Consider the following 12,526-nt stretch of genomic DNA (forward strand, 5'->3'; position numbering starts at 1 on the left):
TCTCTTGTGGCTGTTCTGCCACAAAACGTTCTATTCGGCAACCAAAGTTGCACTGTAGGTAATGTCATATTCTGCATCAAAGCATGGTACACAAACAGCACAAAAAGTCTTTAGAAACTGAGTCATGGCACCAAAATACGACAGACGATAACAGGATGTTTCTTTCCGCGCAGCAAGCCTGAAAAACTGTAATTTCCACACTGAAAATGATGAACGAGGTAACCCTACGGTGTTAATTACCCTCCCACTCACATGCATTAGCGCAAAATGTGTGAAAACAAATCAAAACATCATGGCTTGATAGATTTTCTACCTAAAAAATGAAATTGTTTTTGAAAACTGATTCTGGTATCTTTGTCTGACGGGTTACACAGTTCGGGTAGACCTAGAGTCATGGAGCGAGAAGGTCCAGAGACTGACTGACTCCCTCCCTGCAGTCCTTCGGCATTGAGTTTGCACGTTCTCCCAACTTCTCCCAGTGGTTTGTGGATTCTCTCTGGCTTCCTCTCACAGTCCAGAAACATAACTGTTAGGTAGGTCTCTCTAAATTATCCCTGAGGGTGACAGATGACAACACCCCAGCCCCAGAAGAAGCTCAAATACTTTTCACACCTGACTTTGAGTGTATTGCGGTTCCCCCAAATTGAATGACTATAGAAATCTATCTCACCTTGCTCAGGGAGTTTTTATATAACTTTATAGAAATTGCATCAAAACTTTTCCTCAGTGGCTTTTTGTTTCTAAACTTACACAGCTCCGGCCGAGCATTTGGACTTGACCCATAGCTTCCTTTCTTTGCTACACAACCATATTCCACCTACTTACGGCGCAGACCACCAAACACAGATACAGTATATCATCTCCCCTTCTTGTGTCTCTGCTCAGGCTCGCCTTTGACAAATCACCACATTAAATGTGGCCATTTGCTTCCACCCCCCGACTATCGGTTTCAGATAAAACCGCAATATTTCCATTCATCTATTTCCGTTCATCGATGTTGTGCCCGGCGCTCGACCTTGCACGCACCGCACACACATGCGCGTGTGCGCAGGAGCGCGCACGGTGACGCGCACGCCGAGTTTGTCCCTCCCGGTCGTTAATAACGTGTGGATGGGAATTCCGAGGTTATTGACCCATACCCGGCCCATTAATCAAGCAACACAACTAGCATATGATCATAATAATGCATTTCTTCCGGTAGGAAGGATGGACTCCAGAAGTAGAAATATTAATTCACACAAATAAAATGGAACAAACAATATATAAGTATATATATTTAGTGGAGCTCTCTGTTTCGAGAAAGCAGAACTCATTGAGTTTTATTCTGGCCATCCATGCAAATTTAAATCCCTCAATCAGGGCTTTCCATGTTGTGTTTCCTAATTAGCTTCATGATTGCTCCGTTTTCCTGCTGTCTTTGTTTCCCCCATGAAGCAGAGAATGATTGGCTCATCTGTGATACAGTCATATCGTCACATCAGGCGTTCCGTAGTGGCGTTGATCGACTATAATAGTAGTGTTGTTGTGACCTCTAGCGGCAGCGGAATGAAATTACAGATTTCAACACGGATAGATCTGGTCCAGTTTTAGTTCCCAAATGATTCCCACACTAAGGCAGACAAAGATAGTTTTTGAAGAATTTCCCTCTCCAACTCCAGAGTGATGCACGTTTAGCTTGAAGCAATAAATCACAAACTGTCTTCATGTTTCCGCGAGCCTTTTAAGCTCTGTTGCTTTGTTTCGCTAGCTTTATGACTGCGAATTTATGTGTCAAAAAGGTCAAACAAGAAGACAAGACTTAAAACTTTCCAAAATGATATTGGTGTAATTTCTGACTGTTCTTTTTCCAGGTGATTCTCTTTGTTTTATTTTTTTGCTAGTATATAGCAGCTCTGATCGAAACGACACAGATTGACTTGTGAAAATGATATTTACATTTCGTGATGGTCAACATTCCAGGCCAGTTTTTTCCTCCATTACTTGATTTTTATTTTTTATTTTGTGCTACTTTTTTTTTTTTAATTTTGCACTTTTTCTGTTCCTTTGGGTCTTAACCATCATTTTACTTTAAGGCTGAAATGAGCAAGCTAAAGCAGTAGCTTTTTTCTCTCCTTTTTTAGCTCAGTGATCTGATGGAATTTCGGACTAACTCGTCTCTGACAGACATACTGCCACACTGATTAAAAACTGGTGCTGCTGAACAAACCGAACGTCAGGTGAAGTAATGCCACTATCAACCGAAAGGTGGCAGTGGAGGCCAGACTTGATCGAGACTGTTGTTTACAGATTTACAAAATCATTAATAGACAAATGAAAGAGCCTGCCTGAGAAAATCTTAACCAAATGTAACCAAAGTGAAATAAAGACAACTTAATAATAACAAAAGACTACAAATATGGATTATTTTAACATCAAATGAAAGTAACAACACAAGACACACAATACAACAAATATACACCAAATTCCTCTTAAGGCTCCATACAAGCTTGACTTAGGCCTGCCTAGAAGAATCGCTACAACGTAGAAATAACCTACCAAACACAAATTTCTCTGCTTTTTTTGGTTAGGTGAGGTGGACTGCATTTTCTCATGTTTTGACAGCACAAATAAAAAAAGAGAACCTTTAAGCCCTTAAATGTAAAATGTTAAGTGTGTATTTATGCACCATTTTAAAACCAATATCTCTGACATTTTGTTCTTTTTGGCACATTAAAGCTGTATTATTATTCCAGTGTCTGACTACCATGTTCTGTCATGTTCCGTTCCTAAATTAGGCCACGCCCCCCTCAAAGAGTAAAGGAGGGGAAAAAGCTTTTCTATTTTGTATTTATTTATTTTATGCGGTGTTACAAAACTTTGGATTTCGTGAAGTCCTGTGGTGGAAATCTAAACACCCAGCTGTATTATTATTATTTTTTTATAGTCAGTCTATATTTGTTTGAAGAAGAAGCGGAAGCAAAGCTCTGATATCTAAAGTCACGAGACGTTCTGGCATGGTTGCCAGGCAGCGAGCAGTGGGCGGAGCCTGAGAATACAGACGCCGGTGAAGGAGCGGCGGGAAGGCGGAGCTCAGCGCCTTTCAAGTCTGCCAGTCTGAGGAGGCGACGTGGGGCTGAACTTCTCTGGCGACGACCGGACCTGGGATTCTCTCATAAGACACATTGGCTGTATAGTACCGAGAAGCGGCTGGCTGCGTCTTAACACTCGGTCCGGGGAAGAAAAAAATGTCCACCGTGAACTGGAAGCCTTTCGTTTTCGGCGGGCTTGCTTCCATAACGGCAGAATGCGGTGAGTGGGTGAGGGATGGAGGAGGCCGTGCAGCGTGTGTTGGGGTGTTTTTGTTTTGTTTTTTTCTTCTTCTTCCTGCTTTGGGTTTGAAAACAAGCTAACGAGTCTCCAATGTTGTGGGTTAACAGGCACTTTCCCCATCGACCTGGCCAAGACGCGCCTCCAGGTTCAGGGCCAAGTCGGGGACATCAAGTACCGTGAGATCCGCTACAGAGGCATGCTCCATGCTATCATGAGGATAGGACGAGAGGAGGGGCTCCGGGCGCTTTACTCAGGGTGAGTGGGTTCACTTATGTAGCTGAGCGTGTTTTATTTGGCGCAAAATGAAAGTGTAACCCTACTGCATGTACACAATATATTTCCTGTTCCTGTTTCTTGTCGACCGATCTCTCTGCATCCTTGTTTAACCAAGAGAGAGAGAGAACGATTTCTGGATTATTTAATCAATGTTTTTCTGTTAGTGCTACATTTTTAAAATTAAAAATAAGCATGTTTTTGGGTTTTTTTGTAGCATCTCCCCCGCCATGCTCCGTCAGGCCTCCTACGGGACCATCAAAATTGGGACATATCAGAGTTTTAAGCGGCTGCTGGTGGACAGACCAGAAGGTGAGCGTTCAGTTTCTGTTGCACTTCTCAAACACAAACCCACAAACCGCTGCAAGGCAAACATGCCGCATGCATGCATGCGCATTGCTGCTGAAGCTCACAGGTGTTGGTGTGACATTGCGTGACCTCTTAAAGCGCAGCGCCTGGCCGGGTGCTGCGAGTTATAAAACCAGTACTGCACGCTTTGAGTGGATCAAGTTAATATCTCAGTTTTCTTCCAGATGAGACCTTGCTGACCAATGTGCTGTGCGGCGTTCTCTCTGGAGTCATCTCTTCTTCCATTGCCAACCCCACTGATGTGCTGAAGGTGTGTAATTTAGCATAAATAAAGGTCGTGAGCGGTCTTGTTTATTGTTCTTAAAGCGGCAGAGCGGGTTTGACGGGTCTTTGGGCCCCCAAAGCAAAGTGCGCGGAAATATTTCAGTGAAAAACGCAGCAGTCTGTCTGGAAACCGGAGGAACGTGTGGAGTTTTACTCTATTAGTAGAATTTAAACCTTTTCACGTTTGAACCGGCTGAAGTCAGAAGTTGTTTAATTGCTCCACTTATGTGCAATAAAATCTCAGTTTTAATCCAGCTGTTCTGTGTCAGGGAACATTAGTGAACAAAAAGCATCACGACGATCAAGACACACTTCAGATAAGTTGGGGAGAAAATGGTGGAGACGTTTATAGCGGGATTAGATGATAAAATAATATCCCAAGCACAGTAGGAATTATGAAACAGTGTTCAGTCCATCTGAAAATCTAAGCGGAGCGGTTCACTCTCACACTTCATTCTGTCAAACAAACCAACCAAACTCTTTGAAAAACCTGTTTACCTCCTCACCTGTGGTGGCGCTGCACCACAACCCACTAAAAGAAACTACATGAAAACCTCAGAAGAAGACACTGAACACAACTTCCTCCTTCACAAAGTGTAAACAAAACTGGAGTAGCGTCATATTTTAGCGGTTGTAGGATTTCTCTTTTTTTGTTGGTTAAAAAAAACGACAACAATTATAATTACAAGCTAATCTCCTTCTAGTGTTAGACTCTTGTGTTTGTTTAGGCTGTATTTACCCAGAATGCCCTGCGCTATCGTCCACTTCCTACGTTTGGAGCGGTCTCCGGTCTGCTTGGTATTCACATGCGCATTTGAAACGCATCAGAGTTCACTTCAACCGAACCAGGACCTAGGTTTCCAGGAAGGCCAGAGTTTGTTTTGGGTTTTTTTTTTTCCACAAAAAAGTTTTATTGCTCTTTCCGTCATCCCCAAACCAACCAGACTTTCTAGTCAAACAAACGACAGCTTGACTAGGTCGTTTGAATGCAGCCCGAGTTAGAAAAAACAGCCTAGAGGGTCACAATAACTCTGTAGAGATCCACACAGCTGTCGACAAGAACAATTATTAGTTGCGCACTCGTGTGCTGACACAACAAACTTGGGGGAAGGTGCTCAGGTCTGGAGGTCTGAGCTGATTTCTTTACAAAGTGGGTGGCGATGGAGCTGAATCCTTAACAATAATCCTTGCAGCAAACTCCAAAACCGGGAGTGGATGTTTAACTTCCAGCAGGACTAAAGATCCCTAACATTGAAGCTAAAGCTGCCGTGGAATAGTTCAGGTCACCGATGTCAAATTGAGACCCTTAACGTGTGTTATTGTACTACTTTTTGGTCAATCCTTGGCTTACTACACCTAAATCAAACGACTGAATTGCCTCCTCAGCTTGCATGTAGCTCTATAACGGCCTAGATATTTGGTGTGTAGAAGCATAGATGCATCTGAAATCTGCAGTACTGCAACTTGACACCCTTGGATTATAAGAGAGAATATTTGTGTGCGAGAATGACCCAGTTGAAGGCCAGGTTTAGACCCAAAAGTCTTTAACATCAGTTGAATGTTGTTCAGTCTAATCTGACAGAACTTGAGATATTTAAAATGAAAAAAATTATCATGGAAAAATGCATAGGACGCTTTCTAGATTCTTTTTTTTTTTGTTTGTGAAAAGAAATGTGAAAGCCACATATTGTTTTTTTTTATGCGCCACAATTTTGCACTAGTTTTCTGCTTTGCCGGTTGCACAAAAAAAAAAAAAAAATCCCAACCTAGGCCGTCAGTTGATGAAATGTGAAAAAGTTCAAGAGATATTAATACTTGGTGAAGGCAGCGTAGCAGAGCGAAAGTCAAACCGGGGCTGTCGTGACCTCGCTGGTGCTTTATTTATAGACTGACCCCTGAAAGGCCTAACATAGCGTTCTGTAAATGATACCGGTTGGTGAATGCCAACACTCTTATCTCTCCTTTTTTTCTCTCTCTCTGTCTGCGCTCCGTTTGGCACGGTTAGTGTTTGTAAGATTAACGCCTCGACACATGCGTCTGCAGGTTTGGAACATTGTGTTTCATAGGGGTGTGTGCTGCATGAGCTGTCTGTGTGAAATCATCACAGAACCGAGCAACAAACACAGTGGCCGCTTCTTTTTCTTTTTTTCTTTTCTTTTTTTAAGTCACACCCGCAGTGTAATTACAGGTTTAAACGCAGGTTAAAAACAATGCAGCCGTTGTCATATCTGATGCCCTTTCTTTGTGTCTTCTCCCAGATCCGGATGCAGGCTCAGGGAAATGTGATCCAAGGCAGCATGATGGGCAACTTCATCAATATCTACCAGGAGGAGGGCACACGAGGACTGTGGAAGGTAGAGGAAATTGGCAAAGAATCAAAAACAAACAAAAAAAAAACCTCCGGTGAGTTTCACATTTCAGAGTTTCATCCTGTAAGCATTCCTTTTGTCTTCGTATCAGGGTGTTTCTCTAACAGCGCAGAGGGCGGCCATCGTGGTCGGCGTCGAACTCCCGGTCTACGACATCACCAAGAAGCACCTGATCCTGTCGGGTTACATGGGGGACACCGTGTACACACACTTCCTGTGAGTTTCAGTTACTGAAGGGATCCCTACGTATCCCTTAAGTGGCTGTAAATTAGAGCTGTCGAAAATGAAAAGCATCAGTTAAAATATGTTGTAGTGACGTGCATCTGTCAGGATTTAGAGTTGTTGGTTTGCGGTATGTATGTTTTTGGATAGATTTAAAATTTTCACACAGTAACTTTAGAGCCAAAGACATGGCTGTCCACTTAGTGACTGGTCAGTTAGGGAGTGTGATAATCAAAGACCCACAGACACACATTAACCATTGTTGATGTGTTTGAAAAGGGCTGCATTAGTGGTTTTTAGGATTCAGAGGTCTTGGTTTCATTGGTGGCACCGAAACACTGACTAGCGCCATGATATAATGCAGGATGCCCATGCATCCTTAAAAAGTCTTAAACGTATTTATCTAAAGTTAAGGACTTAAAATATCTTAAATTAATTTAAAGAAAATGTGAGTTGGTCATAAATGCGCCAATACCAGGGAATAAATGTTGCTGTGACTTTTCTGTCTGGCTAAAGTTTGAGTTGCACACAGTTCTGTGACTTGAGGCGTTCGGTAACTAGCTGCTAATATCACCTAGTTAGCTATCGTGGGTAAATGCAAATACATCACCTGCTGGCTGGATGACGTTCATTTTCACTAGTGGCTTACTTCTGTTGCCAACATATACGAGTCCCTTAACCGTCCCCTTTATTTATAGGAGTTTTTTTCTATCTTAAATTTTATTCAAGGTCTTAAATTTGACTTGCTGAAACCTGCAGATACCCTGTAATGTCCCTAACGCTGGCCGCTCTTTGTTGCCCATCAGGTCCAGCTTTCTGTGTGGCCTCGCTGGGGCTCTGGCCTCGAATCCAGTAGATGTGGTCCGGACACGCATGATGAACCAGAGGGGAGGGGCTCTGTACCAGGGAACGCTCGACTGTCTGCTGCAGGTGAGTCACAGACTAACACCTGGATTATACTAAACCCATCTGTCTTTCAACGGGAAAACACGCACAAACGCTGTCTGAGGTCTTCCTGTATAGATTCGTCTTCTACAGTTGAATATAGACAGATTTCATCTTTTGCTTTACATATCAACTGCAATAAATGCACGATCAGCTAAATACTCTAAAGAAATCTAGTACTAGTGCTTGCTAAGTACTATTTTTTCTTTTTTTGGTTTCACTTTGGTAAAAGCTGAAAAAGTGATCAAGTTACACAAAGCATAAATAGCAATAAAAATCTTAAGTAACTTTGGAATAAAGTCATCTTTCTTATCTCTCGTCTGTCAGTCTTCAAGTAGGTCAGTGCTCTTCATAGAGCATTAAGTGCTGCATTAATAAACCGCAGCCTCAGTGCTTTATTTAGAATCAAATACTTACCAGAAGAACCTAAATTTGTCTTTGGAAAGCCGCACTGGTTCTTTTCTAGAGCAAATCAAGAACTTTCTTTAACGTTTAGGACTGGAGCCGTTTATAGTGAGGGGGAAAAAACACCCAATCTGTAACCTGGAAGTGTTTGTGGTTTATGTTTAACAGCCAGGTCAGTCAGTGAAAAAGATTAGATTTGGTTTTTTGAGTCTCCAGTGCGGCCGTGTGCAGCGCGGCTTTAAGGGTCGTTCGTTTTAATGGCCGTAATGTTTTATATGGAGGTTCTAAGAACTGGAGGCGCTGCAGTTTATATCTGTCTGCTAGACACCTGGTGGATCACTTTGAAATCTGGTCTGAACATGGTGCTGCATCGCCTCAGTAATCTGCAAGATCTATTAATGCAAGAATTTGTGTTGCACTTGTTGTAGCCCTCAGTGAATTACTGATAGACATGTTGCTACGGGCAACGGGGAAGTCTCTTAACTGCTTCGTTTAGGTGGGTTTACTCATGCCTGCAAAAACCCACACTTGAATGCTAATTCAGATTGAAACAGAACATTTTGCTGCAAAATGGAAACACAGCCTAGTTTTTTTTTGTTTGTTTTTGTGAGAAACAAAAGACAATGCAGTCCGCTGCACTTTATGGGAAAACGTGATGATAATAGAGCAGCTGTTTTTATAGTGGTGACGCAGAGGAAATTTGAAGCGTGAAAAACAAAAACGCTAAACTCGTAAGTCGGTGAAGAAGCAACTTCAACATAAAATATGGTGGAAATTGATGAGTTCTAGTCATGACATCTAAAAGAAAACATTTGGGAATATTCAAATGAACCATTCATTTTAATCCAACTCATAAAACGTATGCTAATGTCCTGCAACGTACACACACAGTGGGGCCTGTTCATGCATGTTTAGTCAACAGGAAGGTTTATAAGGTTGACAAACCTGAGGCTATGTCTGTGGTGAGAGACAGACATGTTTAGACTAGTGCTTTATAACACAGAAAAGCCATTAAGAAAGCTTGGACTAATGTGTTGGCAGACTATACGTCTCCTTTACAGAATTAGATCGATTAAAAAATAGTCAACATGTCCAAATCCACTCTACTACTCTACACTACTCAAACTTCCCGGAAGTCTTGCTTTCTCTCGCTGCCTTGCAGCCTGTATGAACGACAGACAGGTCGAGACTTTTTTTTTTTTTTTAGAAAATACAATTTTCCCTTTAAATTGCTTCACTCACCTCTGTAATTAGTCTTATTTCATTTTTTTAAAAATATAGTGATACAAAATATGTCTAAATCACTTGTGCGTCCACACTGAAGAGTGTTGAATTATGCATTCATTGTTAGGGGGGGGGAAGATTGGCTTTTTGCATTTTTTCACCTTCCGGTCATTGGCTAGGATTGATTAGTTGGAAATTTGTTCCGTCATGGTGTCAAAATTATTTGCTCTCTCAATTTATTGGTTTAAATATGTCAAGTTTAAAGTTTTCTTCTTCCTTCGAATCAGCAAGCAGTGCAGAGTATCATCACTAGCAGATTCCATCAGAGGATAATGAAGTGACATTCAACTGAACTTGTTGTGTTTTCCTCCTGCAGACGTGGCGCTCAGAGGGCTTCATGGCGCTCTACAAGGGTTTCTTCCCAAACTGGCTCCGCCTGGGGCCGTGGAACATCATTGTATCCTGTCAGCCCTCTGAGTCGACGACTACTCTGGTTAAATTTGAAATGTATTCCAGGATGTAGTAATAATTGAGGCAGGTTGTAAAATGCTGTTATGCTTTCAGTAAAGCATGGGATTTAGAGACTTTATTTCTTTCTAGTGGGGGAGATTAGCTTAATTCTGGCTAACACTTTTATGTAATCTCCTGGAACTACTGCCTCATTACCCAAATACCCCCCGTCAGAGTGGCCGTAGGAGACCTTTAGCGGGCAAGAGAATGAACACAGGGTTTCATTTTTGATGTTAGGAGGTAAATCGCTCTTTGTTCAGGGCTAAAAACGAACTTATTTACTTTGGGTGGCAATGTTCAAGGATTCCCTCTGCTTTCATTTTTGTCTACCCAAAATGTAGCTCCCCTTTCCTCACATTTTCCTTCACTCCATCTTCAGTTCTTCCTCACTTACGAGCAGCTGAAGAAGATCAACGTGTGACTGAACGAACGTCGGAGAGAAAGCGAGCCGAGCTGTCGCCCAGAGACGAGCCGAGGGGACCAAAATCAGGAACGTCTGGAACGGTGGAGGCTCCTCAGAGGAGCCGGCGAGGGGAAAAGCCAGGGGAGTACGCAAATGGAATCCGATTCCAGAGCGACTCCCGGCTCCATGTCTGTTTTAAAAAAAGCCTTGCGGCAAACGGGGAAAGGACTGTGACAGGAATACTCACACGGCTTCTTCTGCTCATCTGCCACTTCAAGGCGCTACAGTACCATGGTTCCGCTCGGACCCAAGCCAACTGTGAAATTCTCCAACCCTAGAAAAAAATCAACACTTTACATTTCAGTCGAAGGCTGCTGCGCTTCAAAACCGTCTCTGTTACGGTGATGAAAATGCGTCCAGCCTGTGTTATTTAAATGTTTTTTTTCACATAAAGTGCTCTGTAAACTGTGTGCCTTAACCCAATTTGTGGTTCAGGATGTAAAATGCTCGAGCTGCACGTGGACTCCCGACTGTTGGACATCCGCTGTGACAATCGGCGCGATCATTCCCCTTTGAGAAACCGACACGTTGCGGGTTTAATATCTATATTTAAATGTTTGAAGTTATTTATTTCCTGTGGTCTCCCTTGCGCATTTGCAGAGTAAAAGGCCAAGAACAGAGCGTGGTATACTGCGAGCTTTATATTTACATGCGTATATGGCTGAAATACCAGAGTTGTTACATAGACGGGACATTCATCACATGTGCATGACTGGTAAGTAAATATATCCTCTAGCAGCTCAGTGATGTTCAAGCTCCTGTTACATCCGTCACTTAAAAAAAAGTCATCACGTATGCAGACGATATGTAAACTTGCATATACATTTCACTGGGTCAGATCAGGCGATTCCCGTCACTGCTTCAACAGACCGATTGTTCACTCCGTGCTATTCCTTCGTACTGTATTTAAACGCTTTAAGCTTTCGTCGGAAAGGAATGTGTATGCTGCTTCTGCCAAAGTGTAAGCCGGTGTCATTTTTGTAATAAGTTTATTTCAATGCAGCCGTGGACTTGTATATTGAAAATAAAAAGCGTGAATTGTAGCCGCTTTGGTTTGGTGTGTGACTGGATGCAATTGTTGGCTATTTAGGACAGCCACTAAAACGAAAAAAGTCACTACACATGCAGATGATGTGTAAACCTGCAAGATATGTGATCTTTTCCCTCATTCTCCATGGGTTAAACTCTTCCTGTTTAGATCAATTAGAATAACAAATTATTTTCCAAAAGCCCAAATAATGGTCAAGACTATTAAATTTTTGGAGTTTACATAGATTTTATTCACTTTTGATATGGTGTTGTCCTATAAACTTAATCTTTTTTATTATTTGACAACCTTCTCGCAATAGTTTGCTGGACTCTTGGACCGTTCCTCATGACAACTAATATAACGGAGTCTGGTTTGTTGAATGCCTTTTCAACTCTATCCAAAAGTTTCCTATACAATACAATTGACTCAAATTTATTCTTTTGTCCTTTATTTGTTATTTAGTAACACTCCTCTAAAAGTATATTTACATGCAGCTTTACTGAAATCCAGCCTCGGGCATTCAATGTAAAAGGGGGGGGAAAGTGCTGTCTGTTTGGCTTTTACAGCCACCACAGTGTGGCGCTGTGGGCCCACACACACTCAGCCGCTGCTACTCGACCCAGATGTTAACACCAAGTGCTGTTTGAAGCTTTCCAAATTCCCAGCTCTCAACTTTGAGGCCACAAAACTAGCACAATTGTGTTTCAGAGGGATTACTTTTTCTTTTTTTTTCTAGTCTCTTCTCTTCAAGCACGCTCATGTTTCATGCAGCATAGCGCAAACATGAATTTTTCAGGGGGGATTTAAGATGTAATTGTTTTATTTCCGTGGTTTAAATTCCCAGTTTTCCTTCGTGTGAGCTGTTCTGAGGAGACGACGGGAAGCTCCGGGGAGCCGAGCGGGAAGCGTCGCGTGGATCCGTGGCTCGCTGTTTTATTTAGGGGTACGGTGTGGTTGGAGGGGGTGTCAGCTTGGGACTTATTACTCGTGTGCGAGCTGTTACTGTCACATCTTCCTCATCTGAGCCCCCATGGGTTACACTGCTGCTGCTGGGAGGGAGAGACTCTCAAACCGCTGCTTCGACGCCAAAACTTACTATTCACGGCACTTTCCAGCCTGTTTTCCAAACTCCACGTGTGAGCT

General features: G+C 42.4%; 1 protein-coding gene across 1 annotated transcript; it reads left to right on the plus strand.

The window, feature by feature from the left end:
* Positions 1-3,043: 3,043 nt before the first annotated feature.
* LOC116722149 (kidney mitochondrial carrier protein 1) lies at positions 3,044-11,396 on the plus strand. Its single transcript, XM_032566329.1, has 9 exons — positions 3,044-3,288; positions 3,417-3,564; positions 3,800-3,894; positions 4,116-4,201; positions 6,474-6,569; positions 6,676-6,800; positions 7,613-7,736; positions 9,757-9,837; positions 10,270-11,396. Exons 1-9 carry the CDS (start codon positions 3,225-3,227, stop codon positions 10,309-10,311), a joined length of 861 nt encoding a protein of 286 aa, XP_032422220.1. The 5' UTR covers positions 3,044-3,224; the 3' UTR covers positions 10,312-11,396.
* The last annotated feature ends 1,130 nt before the right edge of the window (positions 11,397-12,526 follow it).

This window comes from Xiphophorus hellerii, chromosome 6, assembly GCF_003331165.1.
Source record: "Xiphophorus hellerii strain 12219 chromosome 6, Xiphophorus_hellerii-4.1, whole genome shotgun sequence".
In the NCBI taxonomy this organism is placed as follows: Eukaryota; Metazoa; Chordata; class Actinopteri; order Cyprinodontiformes; family Poeciliidae; genus Xiphophorus; species Xiphophorus hellerii.

What these genes read in the sequence shown, in the direction of transcription:
- LOC116722149 (XM_032566329.1), top strand. Translation starts at nt 3,225, where the DNA reads ATGTCCACCGTGAACTGGAAGCCTTTCGTTTTCGGCGGGCTTGCTTCC. An exon ending in ACCGTGTACACACACTTCCT is followed by an intron (nt 6,801 to 7,612) that starts GTGAGTTTCAGT and finishes GTTGCCCATCAG; the next exon opens with GTCCAGCTTTCTGTGTGGCC. An exon ending in TGGGGCCGTGGAACATCATT is followed by an intron (nt 9,838 to 10,269) that starts GTATCCTGTCAG and finishes CTCCATCTTCAG; the next exon opens with TTCTTCCTCACTTACGAGCA.